The following is a 24,408-nucleotide window of genomic DNA, read 5'->3' as shown; positions in this document are numbered from 1 at the left end:
AGCTCCAGTCGAAATCCCTGAATCTGGGGATGATTCAACTGACAGTGGGAGCTCAGGGGATAATTCCAGTAATGATTCTAAAGATGAAGAAACCAGTCCTCCAACTCCAGAGTCCCCAGTCACACCTCAAGTTCAACTAAGAAGATCTTCCAGAGTCACAAGACCACCAAACAAATACTCACCATCTGTCAACTACATTCTTTTGACAGAAAACGGTGAACCCCAGTGTTACTCTGAAGCTATAGGGTTGAAAGATTCATTGCAGTGGGAGCTAGAAATGAAAGATGAAATGAAGTCGCTTGAGAAGAACAACACATGGCACTTAACAAAGCTTCCAGTTGGGAAGAAGGCTCTTCAGAATAAATGGGTTTTCAGGGTCAAGGATGAACATGATGGTACCAAACGGTACAAAGCAAGATTAGTAGTCAAGGGCTTTCAACAGAAAGAAGGAATTGATTTCAATGAAATATTCTCTCTAGTAGTGAAGATGACCACTATCAGACTTGTTCTCAGTATTGTAGCAGCAGAAAGTTTGCATCTAGAGCAACTAGATGTCAAGACAGCTTTTCTACACGGTGACCTAGATGAAGACATTTACATGACACAACCAGAGGGTTTTCAGGATAAAGGCAAAGGAAACTTGGTGTGTAAATTGAAGAAGAGTTTGTATGGTCTGAAACAAGCACCCAGACAATGGTATTTGAAGTTCGATAACTTCATGAGAAAAGTTGGTTACAAGAGATGTGACAATGATCATTGTTGTTACATCAAGAAGTTTAAGGGTTCTTATATCATTCTACTACTCTATGTAGATGATATGTTGATTGCCGGTTCAGACATGTCAGAGATCAAGAAGTTGAAGAAACAGATGTCTGAAGAGTTCGAAATGAAAGACTTGGGAGCTGCAAAGAAAATACTCGGGATGAGTATATTCAGAAACAAAGATGGTTCTTTAACACTATCTCAAGAAAAGTACCTTGAGAAAGTATTAGAGAAATTCAGCCTTAAAGATGCCAAGATCAGAAGCACACCTTTGGGAAGTCACTTTAAGCTTTCTAAAGCTCAGTCACCCAGATCAGATGAAGACAAGAAAGAAATGGCTAAAGTTCCTTATGCATCCGCAGTTGGTAGCCTCATGTATGCAATGGTATGCACGAGACCAGATATAGCTCATGCAGTGGGAGTTGTTAGTAGATTCATGTCCAATCCGGGAAGAGAACATTGGGAAGCAGTTAAATGGTTGTTGAGATACTTGAAAGGGACTTCAAAGACGGCATTAAATTTTAAGGGAAAAGACGTAGTTCTGAATGGTTATGCAGATGCAGATCTTGGTGGTTGTAAAGATTCATACAAAAGCACCACAGGGTATGTCTTTACAGTGGGCGGCACTGCAGTAAGTTGGATGTCCAAACTACAGAAAAGTGTTGCCCTTTCAACCACAGAAGCAGAGTATATGGCAGTTGCTGAAGCAAGCAAAGAGCTTATATGGTTGAAGAATTTTCTCAACGAACTTGGCAAAGAACAAGATGATTGTGCATTATTTTGTGACAATCAAACTGCAATTCATCTTGCAAAGAATCCCGTCTTCCATTCGAAGACAAAGCACATACAGCTGAGATATCACTTCATCAGAGAAAGAATTAATGATGGCACTCTGAAGTTGAATAAGATCAAAGGAACTGAAAATCCAGCTGATATGTTGACTAAGGTTGTCACCTTAGAAAAGTTGAAGCTTTGCATAGCTTCAACTGGCCTTCAGGATAATTGAAGAGAAGGTCGGGTAACTAGGATGGAGTCAAGATCAAAAGTGTTTTACAGAAATACAGATGCACAGTTGAAGCACAAGTGAAGATTGTTTTGTGGCTTCAAGTGGGAGATTGTTGAGTGTGAATCCACAGAAAAGTTAGTCAAAAATGTTGATTAAAAAGGAATGGTGATCCGGTTCTTACGGACCATGTTTTGAGGCTTTTTTCTTAAAGTCTGGTTGAAGACCCGGCTGTGTTTTTTTGACTACTTCTTATTTCCATCTCTATATAAGAGATTACTCTGTATTTTGTAAATTACAAACCAACATCACTGAAGATAAATAAAAACTCCAAGTTACCCTCGTGTGGACGTAGGTCAGAAATAGACCGAACCACCTTAAATCTTTGTGTTCTTGTTAATCTATAATTCGTGAGCTGAGAGAGAGAGTTTCGTGTTCGTGTTTCGATCCTAACAAAGCCAATTCATTCTTCTTTTTAACTTGGTATCAGAGCCCAATTTCTGGGGTTTTTCTTCCGTTTTCAATTAACCCTTCTCAAATCATCGACAACCATGGCCACTACATTCATTAATTCTTCAAAAATTGCTACAGCAATAACATGCAAACTCACCCGCACAAACTTTCTGCTCTGGAAAGCATAGGTTGTCCCAATCTTGCGTGGTGTCAAACTGTTCGGATACCTGGATGGAACCACAGCCATGCCGGCAGTTAAGATCACTGTCGGTACCAGAGATGCAGCACATCAAAGCGACAACCCAGGATCAAGCTATTCTCGGTGGATTGCTATCCTCCTTGACCGAAGAAGTCCTATCTCAACTCACGCGTTGCACAGACACGTCTAATCAGTTGTGGAACTCTCTTCAAACAATGTTATCGGCTCAACACAAAGGTAACTCTATCCAGATTCGTACTCAACTCTCTAACACAAAGAAAGGTGAATATTATCAAAAGATGACATCATTGGCAGATACCATGGCCAATATTGGTCATCTCATGACTGATGAAGAAGTCATTGGGTATATCCTAGCCGGTTTAGGCCCAGGGCATGGAGACTTGTTTACAGCCATCACAGTTCTAAGCAACAATCAAGAAGTTAAACTTTCAGAATTTTACTCCTACCTGATCGCCCATGAAGCTCAAACAACAGCAATGAATGGGTCAACAGATTTTGTATCCTCTGCAAACTCGGCCACCAAACAGGAATCCAACAATCCTCGAAAACCCCAAGCAAATTATGGGGCACAACAACAGTAATCAGCGCAACAATCACTACCGAAACAATGGAAATCGTGGACGAGGACGTGGCAGAGGAAGGTATGGAGGAGGCCCAAGATGTCAAGTGTGTGGAATACCGGGACACACAGCCGTGAACTGTCGCAATCGCTTTAATCATTCATACCAAAGCGAGGAATACCGTGGTGGAAATAGTGCCACATTTGGAAGTTATACCAATGATCAAAATTGGTACCTCGATACTGGAGCAACATACCATCTAACAAGCGATCTTGATCACCTTTCCATACCTGAATGCTATCAAGGCAATGATTAAGTCTAGGTGGATAATGGCACAGTTTTGCATATCTCTCATGTTGGTCATTCAAAAATTCCAAGTCTAGGACGACCACTTGCTCTCAAAAATATATTACATGTCACACAAATTAACAAACATCTTCTTTCTGCAAATAGACTTGTCAATGATAATCATGTGTTTATTGAACTATATCCTGATGTTTTCTTTGTTAAGGACATTCTCACAAAGAAAATTCTACTAATCAGTAGAAGTAAACGAGGCTTGTTCCCGGTGCCTATTCGTCATTCTCCTCGTTATGTCGGTTCAACCACCAAAGTTTCATCATTTCAGTGGCACAAACGTCTTGGTCATCCTACACCAGCAATGGTCAAGTCGGTTTTGAAGTTAAATAATTTAGGTTTTTCGTTTAGCAATGAGTCATTAGTTTGTGATGCGTGTCAACGTGCAAAGAGTCACCAACTTCCTTACAATAATTATGTTCATGTTACTTCATCACCTGTTGAGCTTGTCCACACTGATGTTTGGGGACCAACTCAAGTTTCTAGTGGTGTTTTTCAATATTATGTTAGTTTCTTGTATGATTTCAGTCGTTATACTTGGATCTATTGCATTAAACAAAAGTCTGATGTTGAACAAGTTTTTTATACCTTTCAAAAACATGTTGAACGTTTGTTAAACACCAAAATTCGTACTGTACAATCAGATTGGGGGGGGGTGAATATCACAAACTCCACAAATACTTTCAGCAATGTGGAATTTCTCATCGAGTATCGTGCCCACATACCTCCCAACAAAACGGTATGGCGGAACGAAAACATCGTCATATTGTTGAAATCGGCTTGACCTTATTAGCACACTCCTCACTTCCTCTCAAATATTGGGACAAAGCTTTCCTAACGTCTTGTTATTTAATTAACCTCATGCCTAGTCCCGTTATTCATAATTCTACTCCTATCACACGCCTTTTAAATATCACACCTGATTATAATTTCTTGCGCACCTTTGGCTGTGGTTGCTGGCCAAGTCTTCGAAAATACAACACACACAAACTTTCTTTTCGATCTACTATATGTGTTTTCTTGGGTTACAGCTCTATGCATAAAGGGTACAAATGTCTCGATAAGCAAACTGGTTGAATTTATATCTCTAGGGATGTGGTATTTGATGAGTCTAGGTTTCCTTTTGCAACTACTGTGTCAGACACTCCATCACCATCGTTGTTGAGTGTCGAGTTTCCTCAAACAGAACCTAATATCATGAATGACCACATGAGAAAATATGATACATCCTTGTTATTAGCTAACCTTGTTCATGCAGCTACAGTTCCAATGAATAACTCAATGCCTGGAACGTCTACTGATACACATACAATGCCAATTTCCACGATTTCACCACCATCTACAAGTGAACCTGCAACTTCAGATATGGTACCCACTGTCACAGCTACTACTGACGGTACAACTTCTACAGCCGGTGGTACAGCTTCCAATGAACCCCAATCTATGTCTCCTGCTCCGGCCACTCCACCAGGCACTCTGGTCAGCCCACCAGTCGCCCCATCTGGTATCATCACACGAGGAAGAGCTGGAAAATCTTTTCCTAAACGGTTTAATGATGGTACAATTATCTATAATCCCAACAGGAGGGCCTTCCTTGCTGAACCAACATCACATCAGTTGGCCTTATCTGATCCAAAGTGGCGGAGTGCTATGGAAGACGAATTTGCATCCCTACAAAAGAATAACACTTGGTCATTAGTACCGCGACCAAATGGGGCTAACATTGTTGGATGCAAATGGATTTTTAAAACCAAACTAAATCCGGATGGTTCACTAGACAAACACAAGGCATGCTTGGTGGCACGTGGGTTTACCCAACAATACGGTATTGATTACCAAGACACGTTCAACCCAGTTGTAAAGCCAACTACGGTTCGATTCGTACTTGCTCTGGCTGTCTCTAAAAATTGGCATCTCCGACAGATTGACGTCAACAACGCGTTTTTGCATGGGTTCTTAAATGAAGATGTTTATATGAAACAACCTCCTGGTTTTGAAGATACCACACATCAGCATTATGTCTGCAGGCTTCGAAAATCTATCTATGGGCTAAAACAATCACCCCGTGCGTGGTTTTCTCGTCTCAATGAAAAACTTCATCATCTTGGTTTTCGCTCCTCTAGAGCTGATAATTCGTTGTTTTTGTTTCATCATGGTCATCATACTATCTACATGTTGGTGTATGTGGATGATATAGTTATTGCTGGCTCCTCTCAACACATTGTTGACCAACTTATTAGTAATCTTTCATCGGCTTTTCCACTCAAAGATCTTGGTCGCCTCAAGTATTTTCTTGGGATTGAAGTCACTCACAATTCAAGGGGAATCAACGTGTTTCAACAAAAATATGCGACTGATCTCATACATCAAGCTCACATGGAGAATTGTAAGAGTGTCTCAACCCCCATGTCTGTCACAGATAAACTTTCAAAAGATTATGGGAAGTTGTTGAGTGATGATGATGCTTTCAAGTATAGAAGCATGGTTGGAGGATTGCAATATCTTACTCTAACTCGGCCTGATATTTCGTTTGCAGTTAACAAGGTATGTCAATATCTTTCCAAACCAACAGATATGCATTGGGAAGCGGTAAAACGAATACTTAGATATGTAAAGGGCACGATCAATACTGGGCTCAATATTCGAAAGTCTGGTTCCACACTGTTAAGTGTTTTTACAGATGCCGATTGGGCTGGCTGTTTGGATTATCGTAGATCTACCGGATGATTTGCTGTGTTTTTAGGTCCAAATTTGATTTCGTGGAGTTCTCGTAAACAACCCACAGTGTCACGCTCAAGTACGGAGGCTGAGTATAATACATTGGCTAATGGTACAGCGGAGGTGATATGGGTACAAGGAGCTTGGAGATTGTCAACCAAGACCACCTGTTCTACGGTGTGATAACTTGGGTGCCACCTATCTAACCGCGAATCCGGTATTCCATGCAAGAACAAAACACATTGAAGTCGATTTCCATTTTGTCAGAGAGAAGGTAGCCATGAGGGCACTTGATGTTCGTTTTATTTCTTCAAAAGATCATATAGCTGATGGATTCACTAAACCGGTTACCCGTCAGATGCTGGATCGTATGAAGTCCAATCTTAACCTTGTAGTAGTTAAGATTAAGGGGGAATGTAAAGAGAAGGGTTATCCACATAATTCAAATAATAAATAGATAACTAGATTAGATTGTTGTAATTATCTAGAAGCTTTTGTGTAGCTTCAGAGAACCGATTCTTATGGATCTCCCTGTGTAATTGTTATATATATATATATATATATATATATATATATATATATATATATATATATATATCAATAATATTAGTACGGGAATATTTAAGCCAATTCATTCTTCTTTTTAACTATGTACCATGTTCTTGTCAACTAGAAGCTTTAATCCTTGCTGATTCAAGTGACCGTAGCAGAGATGCCACAATCACGATTCTTCCGTTTTGTTTGCAGCTGCAAGTGCGAGGCTTTTGACTTTCGAGAGATCAAGAGGAAACATGTTGTTTCCTGTTATCTCAATGGTGATCAAGGGTTCTTGTGCTTTGCTAATGACAGAAGTCTCACCTTCAAAGTGTACAGCATAGCCGGCTCGCATCATTTGTCCCACGCTAAGCAGGTTGTACCCCAAATCTGGTACATATTGTACGTCATGCATGGATTTCATATTCCCATTGTCTGTCTATACTTTAACTGTACCTTTGCCCTCTACTTGTTTGTGGAGAGTGCGCTTGAAACGCTCTTTCTTCAACCTTCACCGGCGATCGTTTAATTCTGGCCTCATGGGATTGTAAGGAACCCATGAGTTGGTTGAATGAGACTTCAGCCAAAATTTTGGATTCTTCAATTGATGCAACTACATGATCAAATCTTTGAGGCAAGCTCCTGAGCACTTTCTCGACAATTGTATGTTTACTGATTGTTTCGCCATAGGACCTCATCTGACTAACAATATCCATGCAACGCGAAAGGAAATCAGCTATCGCTTCTTCTTCTCGCATAACTAGATTTTCGAAGTCTCTTCGTAGTGATTTGAGTCTGATCACAGCAACTTTTGAATATCCATGAAATTCTTCTCGAAGTATGGTCCATGCCTCTTTAGCACCGGTGGCTGCTACTATTCTAGAGAACATACTATCGTGTACCGCTTGCTAAATGATGGCAAGTGCCTTAGCATCTTTCTTCCTATTTTCTCGCAAAACGATTTCTTCTACGTCGTCTTCTGAGTAGCCTTGATTAAGTAGCTCCCATAGATCATGTGATTTGAGGAGGGTCATCATTCTTATGCTCCTGGTACCCTTCTCCCTTGAATACCGGAATCAGTGGTTGCGTAGAGGCCATAGCATTTGATGCATTAACCATTTGTGTTGCTTAACTCACCTTCTCTTCTGTTTACACTCTGTGCTCTTAACTCACCTTCTCTCGTGTTTACACTCTGTGCTCTTGTGCTCTGATACCACAATGTTGGAAATAGAGTATACGGTAGAGAAATACTTGTTTATTAATTTGAGTTAAGATACCAAGTACAAGCAAAGAAAGCAACCTATTTATAGCTAGAAAAGATAACAAACTGAGCTAAAATACTGGAAGAAAAAAGCTTCCACTTTATTCCACTGACTGGGACTTCTGACTCCTAAAACTAAGCGCTTGACTTGGTCTTGCAACGTCTCTTTCAAGTTTGAATTATCCGCCAACACGAGCACCCAACCCCTCAAGCTCGGCAAGTGAAGAAAAAATGTCTTCCTCGGGAAGGCTGTGAGTCTCTCTCCTATGCAGGGTGTTGACATGGGCAAAGAAGAGGCTGAGGTGGTGCTCGGTACACTTGGCTCTGCCTTATGAGATATTATAAAAAAATGATTTTTAGAAAACTGATGTAGTGGGGTTGGTAATTAATACATAAAATGATTTCTAGAAAGCTGATGCGATGGGGTTGGTAAAGTCGTGTTAACAAAGTTTTATATCCTCAGGAATAAGTCAATCCTCTCCTCAAATTCAAAGGTCAGCTTGTTTTTATTATTTAACTACTTAATTTGAATGGGATATGGAACGAAAGTAACACGAAGTTAGCATTGCAGATGCTCTCGGTTCTTACTTCGTACAATTATTGACCTAAAAGCCTCTTTATTTAGCAAAACAATCACTATGGTGTTGAGAGGTTTGTTTTCTGTGGAAGTTTGACGCTTTCACTTACTTTGTAAGTTCAAAATCGTAGGTTTCTTTTCTCTTTCAGTATGATCGTATCACTGTCAAGATTTGATAAAACTAATCAATGGATTTTGATATTCTCAATTATAAGATGAATGGGAGATAAGATTGAAAATTTTAAGTTATTAGTAATATGATATTTTAGACGAATTGGGTTTCTTGTGATTTATTTTAGTAATATATATCATAACGATAAAGAGATTCAAAGTTCTTATTTTTATGATTAGTTGCAGAGTTTTGAAAGAATTTAATCCACTGGTTGACTGTGGATACGAAGTGTTCTTGTCTCTTTAAAAAGTTGAAACTGTGTTGCGTTCAAGCCCTGCTATAAGACAATTTTTGGAGAAACAAGGGCTTAAAAGAGACAAGAACCTTCTTGGGCGACTCAAATAGATTGTAATTTAGGTGGGGAGGGTATTATGGATAGTGAGAAGGTTCCTTCATCTCTTGTTGTTGAGATTGCACCTATTCTTCGTGTTGCCGATGAAATTGAATCAGAAAATCCAAGGGTTGCCTACTTTTGTAAGTTTTATTAACAGCATAAAGTTTACAGACTCATATGTGTTTTTAAAAGTTTGCAATACACACACCTTGATGCTAGCAAGTCTCAAATCACAGCAATGTAGTTTTATTTAAATGTATTATAGGAATAAAAAGAAATATAAGTTGGATGACATTAAAAAATAGTACATATATATTTGTAATTTGAGTCAGAGAAAGATTGTGCTACAATCATTAGGAAGAAGGAAACACCTTCAATTGTGACCACAATTCTGAGGAGGACATGGTCAAGTTCCTCACACCTAAATTGAAAGAAGGAATTCATTTTTCTTTTCTAATTTTTTTTTCTCTTTTTTCCTTTTTAGTAAGTGACATAGAAATGGTGATTTGAGTTTGATAGATTGTATGACGACTGATATTAATTGTATGAATGTAATGTCTAAGCTTCCTTGCAATATTCACCAGTGATAAATAACATTGGAGGGTTTACCTCATTAGTACAACAATTTCATCAACAAAGTTTTTTTTTTTTTTTTTTTTTTTTGTAAGAAGTGTAGCAGAATTTGCTGAAATCTCTGTATCAAGATTCAAGAGATCAATATAAGTTTTCATGGAATTACTTTATCAATTATCATGATGATGGCGTATAGTTTTTTTGGCAACCAGTGCAAATATACTAATTAAAGTGGAATTCCTGTTTCATAAAATTACTTTTATCATCGATATATATAATACTGATGCATACATGTGGGTATACCTAAGTGCTGCTTTCTTTCTTTTTAGAATGGCATATGACTAGGTCTGTTCTATGCGTTTGAGAAAGCTCAGAAACTTTAATTTTTGTATTCATAATTAGGTCTGTTCTATGCGTTTGAGAAAGCTCAGAAACTAGATCCTGCATCCATTGGCCATGGCGTTCTTCAATTCAAGAATGCCCTCCTTGAGCGCCTAGAAAGGGTATGCACTTGTTATTTGTTTTTCCATCTTTCATCAGTTACTATGTTTTCTCTCATGTCTCTATAGTCATGGAAATTTTTGAAACAAAGCAACCCTATGCAGGTAAGGAATTTTGATGCAAAATTGTGGTAAATGTTTCTCTTAGTTGTAAATAGAAATTTCAAACAAAGAAGGAAAGAAGTTTTATAGTGGAAAGTTCAAAAAATCTTATTCGATCATGAGAATTTAGGAGTCAGAGATGTTTAGAGTGTTTAAAGTTTAAACATTCAAATAAGCCCAAGTGGTAACTCCATATACATTTACCTAACCTAACCTCTACTCCTCTAGTGACAAGGAAAAAAAGGAAATCAATCTAATAAATGCAAGTTTAGCACCTAACATGTGGGAATTAGACGTTCCCTAGAGTTATAGTTTGGTTACTCCAGTAAATTACACGAATGGTCCCTATGGTTTGGGGTGATTTTCACATTTGGTCACTAACTTATTTTTTTAACTCGGAAGGTACCTACGGTTTGTTTTTGTAATTTGTTGCACGCTTGGTCCTGTCTTACCTAAAAAGACTATTTTGTCATTGATTTTTTAATTTATTTAAATAAGATGGAGTAGGTAAGGTAAGGTGATGTGAGGTGGAAGTGAGGTTGGGGGTGTGTTTATTTAAATAATTTAAAAAATCAAGGGTAAAATAGTCTTTTTAGGTAAGACAGGACCAAGTGCACAACAAAAATAAACCGTAGGTACCTTCCGAGTTAAAAAAATAAGTTAGAGACCAAACGTGCAAATTACCCCAAATTAACCATAGGGACCATTCGTGTAATTTACTCTGGTTACTCCCTTAATACGTCTTACTCAATACGTCAAGGTATTTTATACAGAGGTGTCATTTAATACTTTCTTATTCATTCAAACAGAGATTTGATTTTCTCAATTTCACCATTTGGTCTTCTTGACTTCTCATCCAAATCTGAATTCACAGATTTGTGCCATGCAATATGGAATCAGAGCGTAATGCTTCTGCTTAGTTTCTTCCTTCCAGTTCATTCTCATGATAGAACTAACTCATCTGCTAGAACTAGTCCAGGATTAATCATTGACTGATCAATTTCAATACAGGCTGAATCTGATCTTAGAGGCACGCTTTCATGGAACCGAAACAATAATATTGTAATTTCCTGGATCTTGAATTCGATCTGTTTCAAATAAAAGTGTTGTTTGAATGAATAAGAAAGTACTACATGACACCTCTAAATAAAATACATTGAATTATATATTGATCACTAAGTAACCTAGCAATAACTCCAACAAACTTCTAATTCCCACATGTTAGGTAATAAGTGTAAGAAAATGTAATTTAAGTGATTTATAGGTTAGGCCTTTTCTACCAACTGAAATTGCTGTACGCAAAAAATATTGAGCCATCTGTGTAGTAGGACCATCGTGTTTCTGACGTTTGCTTTCTTTTTACTTATTTGCTATTTGCATATGCTTTCTGTTTAGATAGAGAATTCTCTTCCACTGCATTTTGTTTTTGGTAGTATTCTGATGTTTGTAAAAATGGAGTTGTTAAGTTTCATTAGTTTTCTTTTTTGGGTGATATGCATATTCTATCATTTATGATTAGTATCTCATGCATTGAAATATATCCCGGACTATAATTTGGTAGCAAAAAAAAGTGTTTCTTCGGTTATATACTTAGAATACTTTAAAAAAAATGATGGAGGTGAGCCCGGTGGCATCATTAGTTTCCTTTCAAAAATTGAGCAAGTGTGGAAATCGCCATCTTGGTTTTAGTAACGATGCTTTTTTTCCACTTTTTTTTTTTTTTTTTTTTTTGATAATGATCTCCATCTCTATACTTCTTTCAGCAACATGACCTAACATTAGGAGGAAAAAGAAGGTCTGATTCTTATGAAATGAAAGTGTTTTATCAGAATTTTTATGGAAAGCACATGCAAAGGTTGCAAAATGCTTATAAATACGATCGGTAATCATATTCTTCTGTCATCTTTTTATTTTGAGATAATTGCAAAAATGGTTCATGTGGTCTCTTTCAACTTAAAAAAAACCAATTTTGCCTTTTATAAAATTGTATATTTAACTTTAATTTTAACGTTAAAGAGAAAGGGACCACAACTCTCTCTCTCTCTCTCTCTCTCTCTCTCTCTCTCTCTCTCTCTCTCTCTCTCTCAACCACAATCGATACTGACCTTTATGTCATATCTATCCAAAATGATTTCATAATCGGAACAATATTCACATCTTTCAATATTTTGAAAACTTTGGTCTTTATGTCACAAAGATTTATTTCCACAAAACTACATTGCTTCTCAATGAAAGCCTTAGCTTTTGCTATCAAATGAATTGGATATTCCTTTTCTTCAACCTGTTGTTTTTCAACAACCTTCTTTGAAATTGATTTTTGTTTTGAAATATCTTTCTTTAGAACAAAATTTTGTTTTGCAACAACCTTCTTTTGAACATTTGTTTATGTCACAAATCTTTTTGATTAAGTAATTTTATGGTACTAAGAATTTGGATCGAATTTAACCTTGTAATTTTCAGATTTTTGTGAATAATTTTTTTGATTAGAAAACCCGGATGAATTGTTAGACTTCGAATTTTGCACATATGATTTTGAACATGAACAAGAACAATCAACATTTTGTAATTTATAAACATTAATAGAATTTGATACATTCTCTTGTTGTTTCCAAAAACTCTCCGTATCTTTCAAATTCATTTTGTATCTTTCTTTCTTAGCTTGAAACCTTTCTTTCTTATCCTTTTTGTTCTGAACAACTTGATTAACTTTCTTAGATTTGCCTTTTTGATTAGTAAAACTAGATTCACGATTTGTAATCCGATCATCCAAATTTTCTACATCTTTTGAAGCATTCACTACATTTAAAGGTTCTGAAATATATATACCCTTTACTCTCCAAGAAGTTTTTTCCTAAAAGATCTATTGTTACCTTACCATTTTCTATCGGAACATACCAAAAATAACTCTACCAAAAATAACTCTCGCAAGAATTAACATTATTAGTCTTCACAATAAAAGTTAAATCAACAGTGTCATGCATCCATGGGTTCCCTTGCACTTTTCGTAGAAAAGCATGTCATAAGAAATGGCATTAGAAACTCCACCAACAGAGTTGTGGCCTTGACTCACAGAGCTTTTTGACTTTTCACAATCAAACACTTTTCTTTTTTCGAACCTGTAGACATGTTAGTAACAAAAAGGGCATCGTGAGTTAGTCTACAAAACTCCGTATCTTCCGTGTATGTTGACTATACTTAAATATTCCCATCTTCATTGTTGTCTTCCACCACTACCAATGCCTTTCCATGAATGTTCATATTTGTAAGATCATCGATCTTTTAAACATAGTAAGCTTCATCCTTCTCTTTCTGCTTATTCTTACTCTTCTTCTTAAGAACATAACCCTTAGCGAAATGATTCTTTCCATTGCAGTAATTGCAATCGTAACCTGAGTCACTCTTCACTTTCTTCTCTTCTTCTTTTAGTTGGAAGGACTTTGAACCATCACCTTTTTTCTTGTCAGCAAAGGAATTTCCACTTGTATAACCTGAACCTCCATCATCGGATCTTGAGTTTCCACCATTTTTTGAATTTTGAGATATTGTTTTTAAAGAATTTCATGGGGTTACTCACCATAAGAGCTTTTTCTTCACTAGTAAATTCTTCATTCGTAGCATTTGAATCTGAATCAACAACAACATTCTTTTCCCTGAACTCTTTCACATTCACAACTTCCTCTTTTGCAACTAAGGCCAAAGGACATGCATCGACAATTGATTTTGCACTTTCCATGAACTGATCTTCATGTGACTTTAGAATACCAAAAAATTATGCAAGACTGTTGGTTTGAAACTGCCCAGGTGCCTTCACAATTGACACTATTGACTCCCATTAAGCACGAAGTCCTTGCAGAAAAGTCACATTTCTTTGATTCGTTTTCTTGTGAAATTGTGCTTCATTAATCTGCTCGACAAGTTATTTAATCTATCATAAACATGATTAGTTGATTCTCCAGTCTTTTGTTTCTTGGATCGAAACTCTAAAAGCAATGTTCTTTGCACTGAGGGTGTTTGATCGTCATCACCAGAATAGAGTTCCTACATTTGTTCCAAAATTTCATGTGTTGTTTTTCATGAAGTTACAAGTATGGATGTATTTGGTGCAAGTGAGAAACGTAAATCTATTTTGTCTCTTAAATTATTCTCGATCTTATCCTTTTTTCAGTTGTTAGATATTTATGTCTTTCACGAGGTTGTTCGAAATCAACAAGTGTGTCAACTGTTTCCTTCATCTTTATAAATTTATGAGAACCCTCGGTGATTGATTTCAAGATATGTGATCGATGGTTTTCAATTGTAGAAATATAATATTCAAAATGTAACACCCAAACTTCATAGTTGTGTGGAATGAGAATATGAATTCGAGTGTTTGAGCTGATACTACTTGGCAAGTTGGAAAAAAAACATGAGAATCATCTTTTGACATTATTTCAAATGAAATTTTTGAGTAAGAATAAAATCTATGAGCAAATACAGAATTCAAATCAAAACGACTAATTGAACAATGAATTCCAGATCAAATTGCAAACAGATTGCAAAATGCGAAACAGATCTAGAAAAACAATGTAATAGACGAACATCTCGAAGAACATGAATGTATTCAATGATTTGAAATTAGCTCAAAGAAATCTTTTCTCTGATACCACTTGTAGGATCAAATAGATTCAAAAAGATAGAAATTATGATTGAAATATTGTACTGAATAAACACCAAAGGCGTAGATAAGATATGATTTTGATTAGAGTATGAAAGGTTCAGTTATAAAGAAGGTTGTAAGAACCTAGAAAAAGACGTACTCTCTATACAACTAACATCCCTTATATATAGGTTCACACCAGGGATTCGGTTAGGAAAAGGCCAATCAGGTCAAGACACCAAGGCTAAGATAGATTGTTAAACAACTAAGTAATAAACGCTGTGAATCCTAGTGTACATAACTACAAAATAAAAAATACATTTGTAATTACAAATTGAATACTTAAGATACAACCTTTCGCATTAAGCACATACACAATACATCAAAATTACGCGACCTAACAACCTTCACCTTCGATAACCACTTCCACCACTACCACCTGCACTAAATAAAAATCAAACATTAAATCAAAGATCAATAAGAAACTTGAAATTAAAATATCAAAACTTAAATCAAAGCTCAAAACTATACGAAAATAAAAATGAATTCGAAGCTTAGATCTGAACCAAAATCAAGGGTAAATTGGAATCAAACTTCAAAATAAAACTAAAATGTGCATTTTGATCCCGAACGAATTGTAAAATGAAATCAGAATGTCACACCCCCAAACCAAGGATGGCGGAAACGTCCGGGTGGGAATGACTTCATGTATAGTATCACAACAACGAGTATAATAGTGCTCATAGTAAATACAACCATCATAAATATAATTGAAAAAGTTACACCATAGTATGAGTTTACATGTTTCAAAAACAATTATATTATGATGACAAAAATGTATTAATTGACGTCATGCGTCTGATCCTCTAAAGCAATTGGTTACTGGTTTCCTGAGAATACAAATAGTTTTGAAAGAGTGTCAACAATTAAGTTGGTGAGTTCATAAGCTTTTGGATGAAATGTTGGAAAAACCTTTGTTTGTAAATGTAATGAATACTCAAGAAAAATCCAATATTTTCCTTATAAAATGTTATGTAGCCTTAAATCCCAAGACCAAATGTATGAGTGTGTTTCGTAAAATGTAACGAAGTAATACAGTTTTAAATTGTTAAAACTCTTTTTATAGTAGCATTTCCCGTAAACTCTAAATGATGTTAACTCCCTATGTGAGTCGCTATAACCATACTACAACCGGATGACCTGTTACAACGTTTTTCAGACGCTAAAATTTGTTATGACTTTTTTCACCCGTAGACCTGCATGTCCTGCTGTAGCTAGCAGCAAGGTGTGGGGTGTCAGTCCCAATATAGATCTATATACAATTATCACGCTCTCCCTACAAGAGATTCTGGTTATAACTTACAGGAATTTTTAACCCGTACTCTAAGAGTACACTTGAAGAATTGTCTCACAACTTACGTTAACGAGTTTGCGTGTAGTTTGAATATAAAACCTTTTTGTGTGGTGGAAATAAATCCCCTTGTTATGTAGTATGTTTGAAAAGCACAATCCATAAACTATACTTTTTATGTTTCATCTAGTATGTTTGTAATGATAAAGAACTCTTACAATTTAGTGAGTAATTTCTGTTATTTAAGTGTAACTCAACAGAAAACACATGTAAAAGATAGAGTCATCAAGGATAAACACTTTGGTCGACATGTTACAAAGTGTTATGTAAGTTGTAAACTATTAACTAGTTTTTAACCTTTCTGCACTGTTTTAAAAAGATCATAGAAAAATCATACGAGGTCAAAAAGTGAATCCGTAAACTCTGAGAGTTTAGTAAATGTGTCTAGTTTACTCATAATTTTTATTATGATTTTTAGAAGTCTCTAACATGTGTGCAATTTTTCATATTCATAGACTGGTCCGAATTTGTTTCTGAATTGATAGGCAGTTTTGTATAAATCACCATAAATTGTAGAAAAATCATATGGATATGTGCAAGTAGTCATTAGAAAGGTATAAACCTGAACTACTTTCACATTAAACAGTTTTGAAAGATATTATGTCTAAGATGGTCAAAACAGTCCGTGAATAGGACTCAACTTTTCTGATGAAAGCTGTTGTTTGAATTTAGTTAAGTTTTTGGTGTATTCACTTGTATTCCCCCCCCCCCTTAAAACTTGAAGAAAACATGAAATGTAGGGGTATGAACTCACCTTGAGTGGTTTTCTGAGATGGATGATGAAGAAAAGGGGTTTCATAGTAAAGAACACTTGGTACAAGCTTGGAGAGTTGAAGATCTAAGAACAAATATGGCGACATTTGTTATGAGAGATTCATAATTTGAGTGAAGGAGTGAAGGATGTTCAATGTAGGATGAGAATACTTACTGAATGTGGGAGAAAAGCTCAAAATCAGTCTTGGAGTCTCGAGTTCTTAGAGAGGGAAAGTGAGAGAGGAGTGTTTGTTCTTTGGTGAGAGAGTGAGTAAAAGTGGAAGGGAAGATGGGGGTTTCCAGCTTTTGATCATGTCATTCAGCTGGAGGAGGGGTGTGAGAGGGCAAATAGTTGACTAGGTAGGGGTCAATAGTGACTGGGGGTTGTCCTATGTGGGTATGGGGGATAACTTGTGTCATACTTTAGATAAAGTCAACACTCCAACACAATATCTTACCCAAAAGATATTGTTCTTAGATTAGGATCCCCCCCCCCCACAAAATGTTATTAAAATATGATAATATAGGGTCTTATATGTCAAAATACGAATTTGGGTGAAAATCCATGTTAAAATCATGAAAAACAAGCTTCAAAGACGAAACTACTCGAAAACCGGTGTCAAGAAGCGAACCTGCGACACCAAACCGAAGGTTCGGTCCCATAGAGTGAGAACGGAAGGTAGGTTCGGTCCTAAGGGCTTGCACGCGAACTGGGTCAGGAGGGAACCGAAGGTGGATTGGAGCGAAATGGACCGAAATGCACCGAAGGACTTGTTTCGGACCGAAAGTGAGTTCGGTCCTATAAGGAGGGTTCGGTCCTAATATGTTTCGGTTCCTAAGGGGGTTTCGGTTCTTTAAGGGAGGTTCGGTTCTCAAGAGGGTTCGGTTCGTTAAGGGAGGTTCGGTTCTCAAGAGGGTTCGGTTCTTTAAGGCTGTTTCTCCATTTATCTTCCCGTTTCGAGTGGTTTTCGACTAAATTAAGGGTCGGGATGCCCCAAGTGATTATAAAAAGTTGAAAGAGATTTTGAGAGAGATTTGGGAGAGATTTGGGATATAGCGAGAGAGATTGAGAGATACTTTGTTTGTGACTTTTGCGAGTGTTTAACTTCGAAACGCAAGGCTTGTAAACCCCATTTTGCCTTGTTATGAGTGTTATACGCTCCCGTAAGGTATGCATTAATGTTTTATCGAGTAGTTACATCATTTTACTCTGATTAGGGTCTAAATTTTCCAAACACGTGATATCCTTAAATGATAATTTTAATTAAAAATAGTGAGTTGTACAATAGTAAGCATGATGTAGACCCTAATATACGAAGGTCATTTGAGTTGACCGGTTTGACTTGTTGACTTTATTTGACTTTGACTTGACCAGAAATTTACGATTGTCACACAGAACCAATTCAAAATCAAACATGGAAACTAAACTTTACAAAAACTGGTAGGTTATGTTAACATTATTTTGTGCTCATCAGTTTCTTCAACGTCCTCATCTTTTTCTTATGAACATATGAAGATGAACATATGTCCGTGGTTTTGACCATCACCCCTACTACATTCACCCCTTGTAAACCTTCCCATTCTCCTTGTCGGAAACTGCATCTGCAATCCTAACCAACCTTCCTTACATGTTAAAAGGGATGCAACCCATGTATGTCATGAGTTATAAGCTTTAATGTTAAGGAAGATAAATAATTTGGAAAAAGGAATATTGAAGTTTTTACTCTTCACAAATACTAAAAACAAATGGTTAGAATAAGACTGCTTACAACGCTTGAAGACTAGCACTATTTATAGCCTAACAATTCCTAATATTAGAAAGATTAGAGGAATAAAGGTACACTACATTCATTTCTTAATTATAAGCATATATAGAAAAATCTCCATAAAACATGGAGAGATGATAGATGTCAATCAAAAATATTTGGACACTATTTTAAACAAAAGGCTACCCTTCATTGGAAAGAATGTTATACTTTCCTGTTATCCTTCTATGAAGCTACCCTTCCATAAAGGTATCCTTCCTTGTTATCATTCATTATCGAGAAATCTAACCTTCCATAAATCTATCCTTTTTTGGTTTATATTTTGTATTCTCCCTCTTAAACTAAACCAAGCTCAATATCTTTTATGCGTATGGTACTTTTCATTTCTCTGTGTTTCACGTAAGCCAAGACCTTTTTAAAGATGCCTACTCGCTGATCCCTCAAATTGACATATTAGACTAACATTTCTCCATTTTCGTCACATTCCCATCTGAAGTAAAACTAAATGTCAATGTTTTTTCTTTAATAATGAAACACAAGATTTTTCATCAATGAAATTGCAGACTTGTTATCAACATGAAGGGTGACAGTTGATATAGGGCGATAGACATAATTCAATGCCACATAAGCTTCTTCACGAGATTCCCAAGCCAAATAGCTTTACATTTCACTGTCTTCGCTTCCTTGAACTCAACCTCAAACATGCACAAAGCAATAATATTTTTCTTTTGAGATTTCCATGTAAAAGATTCCTACCAAGATAAAAAAACTCGTGCCGCTTCTACTTTTACTACTAATAGTGTCACCTCCAAGATCATTATCAATAAACCCAACCAAGACTTCTTTTTCAAGATTCTTTCCATAATTGATTCCATAGTTGATGGTTCCATTTACATACTTCAAAATATGTCTTACTACTTGGAAATATAACGTAGTCGGTTCTTCCTTAAAATGACTTGTAATTCAACCTGCAAATGAAAAGTCCGTTCAAGTATGTGTCAAGTACCTTAAACAAACCACCACTTGTCTATATTCTGATGGGTTTATTTTTTCATTGTCTTCATCTTTCTTGACCTTCAACTTTGGTTCCATTGGTGATGTCTCTTGGTTACAATCTAGCAATCGAAATTGCTCGAAAAAAAAATCTTTGAATTTTTTTTTGGTAAAGATATTCGCCCATTCTTTTGCCACACTTCAACTCCATGGTAATAAGAAAGTAAACCCATTCGTGTTCTGTCACACCCACAAACCGGAACGGCGGAAACATTCGGGAGTGGATGACTTCATGTATATTATCACAACAATGCACAATAGTAATCAAAGTACAATATTCATTACATTGATAAAACATAACTTTACATTCGTGTTCAAATCATTGAATATTTGACACCAAAAAGTATAATTAAAAGACATATTTATATGAAACTCTATCTTCTTCAAAACTTCTGGATACCTGTTTATCGATTCCCTGAAAATACAAGTAGTTTCAAAAAGAGTGTCAACAATTAAGTTGATGAGTTCATAAGTATTTTTGTAAAATAACTCTGTCATTTGTTTCTTAAAGAGATAAGTATATTCACCCAGAAAATCCTATATTTTCTGTTGTATATGTATTGGTGTTCTGAACTAGTATTATATAGCTTTAATTCACATAAAACTATAAGATGAATCTTTTACCTGTAGTAAAATAGTATTTTATATCTTATACTATTATGAATTCTCTGTAGAAGCCTAAGTTTACCATTTGTAAAATACTGTGTTATAGTTTCATTATTTAATAAAACTATATGAAGTTGTTTTTTTATTCATACACTAAACGCATTATTCAATACCAAATTGTGAGTTATCATAACCATGCTTGATGACCTAAGCCTCGCTTGAAACACGACGTTCTTCAGGCGTCGAAATATGGTACGACAATTGTCACCCCAGGCCTGCCAGCCTAACTGTAGCGAACAGTTCAAGTGTGGGATTGTCAGTCTCGTATAGATCTATACATAAGTGTCACGCTCTCCCTCAAGGAGACTGTGGTTATTATTTTCAGGACTTTTGTTTTGTACTTAAATAAGTACTTGAAGCGTGTCTCACAAATGCTATATTGACGGTTATGTGTAGAATATTGAAAAATATCTTTGTAATAGATATATTGTAGATATCTCATAAATTATATTTAATATAATTTATATGATAATATTCACAAGTTACTCTGAATATAGAAAGCAATATGTATTTCCACAAAGTGTATTGATAAATATGCATGACTCATAAATTATACCTATTATAATTTATATGTTTATTTTTGTAATAAATCCCAAACTAGTAAAACTAGTATGTTTATTTTAGTAAAACTAACAATCGTAAATTATTTGAATAATTTTGTTATTTATACAAGATTTCCTTGTATATTACTTGTATTTCCCTCCTAAAATATATAAAAATCATAAAAATGTAGGGGTATGAACTCACATGATAATAGTGAAGATTTCAGCAGCACTTCGTTGCTAGAAATGCTTTATTGCTAAAAACCGGGCCTTGCGAGGGTCGGGTTTAGAAACTGAAAGACTCTTTTCTTGCGACTTCTGGTGCCTCGAGATGTTCTTCGGGTGTTGAATATGTTACCGGGGCTTCGGGGGGTTGTAAGGAGGTTTAGGGAGGTGAAAGAAGTGAAAAAGGAAGAAAAATGGTGTAGGAACCGGGAGGGTTCGCACCTCCTTTTATACCCTGTGAGGGTTCTCGGACCAGAGAGAGGGAGGGGATAAGAAGGACACGCGTCGGACTCGGAAGGGAGGCACGTGTCGGACCTCGGACGCGCCACAGAAGCAACACGCGTCGGATCTTCATTGGGCCGCGCATTCGTTCGAATCAGCAGGTGGACATGGGGCAGCCTCGCATGCGAGGGTGACGTGGCCGGTTCCTAGCCATGCGAAATTTCCCGGTTTTCATGATTTTTCAGTTTTTGTGCCCAAAACTTCCGAAATTCATAACTTTCGCATACGAGCTCCATTTTCGACTTTCTTTAAATGCACGAGTAGGTGAGATTATACTCTACAACTTTAGTTTAGACTCCGTCGGCTAATTTTGATTTTATTTTTAATATTATTATTTTAAACAGACCGAGACAGGAAAATCTGTTAAAAATTCAAAACTTCTTCATCCGATGTCCGTTTTCGTCTGTCTTTTTACCATTGTACTACTAGTTACGAGACCTTCAATTCTCTTTTAGGTTGTGTCGGCTAAAAATATATGATCTTTATTTCGAATTTCGGGTTGTGTACTGTTGTGTCGAATCTTAGAAAAATCATAACTTCTTCAACGAAGTCAGATTTCGACGTAGCTTTTATTGACACTCTCGGTTTAATGTGTGCTACAACTTTCATTTAGAGAGTTAAGGATAAAAAGCATTTTATTAAAAACTCACTTTTTACGTTGAACAGTGTTTTGGCGGTTTTGTCGCGGATCTTTGATTGGTCATAACTTATTCGTTATAACTCGTATTTCAGTGTTCTTTATATTTTTGGAAACCTTGTTACGATCTCTACCACTTTATTCATCCCAATTAAGATTATTGAACAATTTATTTTTGACACTTATTTCAAAATAAGTTACAATTTGAGCTAGACTATTACATTGACTTGAAATATCAGGTTGTAACATTATCCCCCCATTAGAGGGAATTTTGTCCCGAAATTTTTCTAAAGTGGTACTCATGTACTAGGGAAAAGATGTGGATACTTTTGTTTCATTTGATCTTCCCGTTCCCAAGTGAATTCAGGTCTCCGCTTTGCAATCCAACGAACCTTCACTATCGGGATACGACTTTGCTTCGTTCTTTTGATTTCTCTATTCATGATTTCTACTGGTTCTTCTACAAAGTGTAGACTTTTATTTAACTTGATTTCATTGAGTGGGATAACAAGTGTTACATCGGATAGACACTTCTTTAGATTAGATATGTGGAAGATGGGATGAATGTTACTGAGTTCATGTGGTAGTTTGAGTTTATAAGCAACCAGACCAATTCTAGTAAGAATCTCAAATGGTCCGATGTATCTCGGATTTAGTTTCCCATGTTTGCCTAAATGTATTAAGTCTTTCCATGGTGAGACCTTTGACAAGACTCGGTCACTAACCAGGAATTCCAAGGGTTTTCGTCGTTTGTCCGCATAACTCTTTTGTCTATTTCTAGAAGCTTTTAGTCGTTCTCGGATTTGTACATTTTTTCTGTGGTCTCTCGAATGATCTCAGATCCGGTTAGAGTACTTTCAGGTACTTGGTTCTTGGCGAGTTGCGTATCGTCCACTTCAAGCCGGCACATCGGTGATCTGCATTTGCGGCCATAAAGGGCTTCAAATGGAGCAACTTTGATGCTGGTGTGGTAGCTATTGTTGTATAAAAATTCAACTAGTGGTAATTGGGTATCCCAAGCTTTACCAAAATCAATCACACAAGCTCTCAGCATGTCTTTTAAAGTTTGAATCGTTTTCTCACTCTGCCTATTAGGTGGTGGTGGTAGGCTGTACTCATGTCCAACCTAGTTCCCAAGGATTTTTGTAATGACTGTCAGAATCTTGAGGTTCATATAGATGGGAATGGATAGTCATGGTTAGGGACTTTACTCGGCGGCCCGAGTATTCTTTCCGACTTAGGGCGTCTGCTACCACATTGTCCTTGTCGGGGTAATAGCGAATCTCACATTCATAGTCATTTAGAAGCTCTACATGTCGTCGTTGTCTCATGTTGAGCTCCTTCTGATCGAATACATGTTGAAGGCTTTAGTGATCCGTAAAGATAGTGTTTTTCGTACCATACAAATAGTGTCTTTAGATCTTCAGAGCTAATACTACTGCTCCTAACTCCAGATCATGCGTATTGTAGTTGACTTCGTGTGTCTTAAGCTGCCTCGAGCAATAGGCAATGCCCTTTCCCCGTTACATAAAAACGCAGCCAAGCCCTTGGTTTGATGCATCACAGTACACTACGAAATCTTCTATCCCTTCTGGAAGGGATAATATCGGTGTGCTACATAGAGCTTCCTTTAGAGTTTGGAACGCATTCTCTTGTTTTCCTTCCCAGCTAAAAGTCACACCCTTCTGAGTTTTGAAGTGAGAGATGATGTGGTGGTTTGTGTTGAGTTTGTCGTTTATAGATTTGAAAAGATTTCATTAGACGGTCGTTTAAGGCGAAGGGTCTTTACGTATCATAGGAAGTTGATATGGTCAGGACCAAGCCAATCCATGTCTAATGACAATGTTAAAATTTCTTATGGCAACAAGTGTTAATTCAATTTGGAAGAAGTGATTGCTAGAGCGATAGTGTATTCTGTGTATTCTTTCAAATGTTTTTAGTTTTATCCTTGTTGTTTCTACTGCGAACGATTCGTATCTCATTAAAAGAGTATTAGTAGTAAGAGTGTTCTGATAATTAGTGATGATACTTCATATTATGATCCCTCTCGGGTTCCTCTATGATCGCTTGGTGTATACAAGTCATGTATAATTAAGATTGATAGGACCGTCGACTGAGTGACTATGCCCTAAATCCACAACCAGACAAGGAACAGGAAATGAGGCGGAATCACTCACTCTAAGCCTGCAAAATCTTAATTATAAATAACCATGATGTACATACTAAGCCATCATAGCTCACCTACAAGGATCCTTAGTTTTTATATGAATGTTGTGATTTTGTTCGGTCGAAAGAGTAATTTATTTATTTT

At 36.5% G+C, this 24,408-nt stretch overlaps 2 protein-coding genes across 5 annotated transcripts in view; one reads left to right on the top strand and one right to left on the bottom strand.

Moving 5' to 3' along the window:
* Positions 1 to 7,053: 7,053 nt before the first annotated feature.
* On the bottom strand, positions 7,054 to 7,497 carry LOC145124291 (uncharacterized). The gene has a single exon (XM_079059573.1). It carries the CDS (start codon positions 7,495 to 7,497, stop codon positions 7,054 to 7,056), a length of 444 nt encoding a protein of 147 aa, XP_078915699.1.
* Positions 7,498 to 8,383: 886 nt separating this feature from the next.
* Positions 8,384 to 24,408, top strand: part of LOC145107524 (putative serine/threonine-protein kinase PBL28) — a 49,311-nt gene continuing 33,286 nt past the window's right edge. The window contains exons 1-4 of one of the 4 annotated variants that reach the window (XM_079044445.1): positions 8,384 to 8,519; positions 8,797 to 9,091; positions 9,927 to 10,027; positions 11,890 to 12,008. In XM_079044445.1, coding sequence (XP_078900571.1) covers positions 8,989 to 9,091; positions 9,927 to 10,027; positions 11,890 to 12,008 — 323 coding nt within the window. In that variant the 5' untranslated portion in view covers positions 8,384 to 8,519; positions 8,797 to 8,988. Of the gene's footprint in view, positions 8,559 to 8,630; positions 9,092 to 9,926; positions 10,028 to 11,889; positions 12,009 to 24,408 lie in introns of those variants that run through there. The other 3 variants (XM_079044430.1, XM_079044420.1, XM_079044438.1) reach the window with 3 other exon arrangements.

Source organism: Lactuca virosa, chromosome 1, assembly GCF_052849685.1.
Source record: "Lactuca virosa cultivar CGN04683 chromosome 1, Lactuca_virosa_CGN04683_v6, whole genome shotgun sequence".
Lineage (NCBI taxonomy): Eukaryota > Viridiplantae > Streptophyta > Magnoliopsida > Asterales > Asteraceae > Lactuca > Lactuca virosa.
Note: the sequence above shows the minus strand (reverse complement) of the source record. Positions and strands in the feature narration are given on the sequence as shown.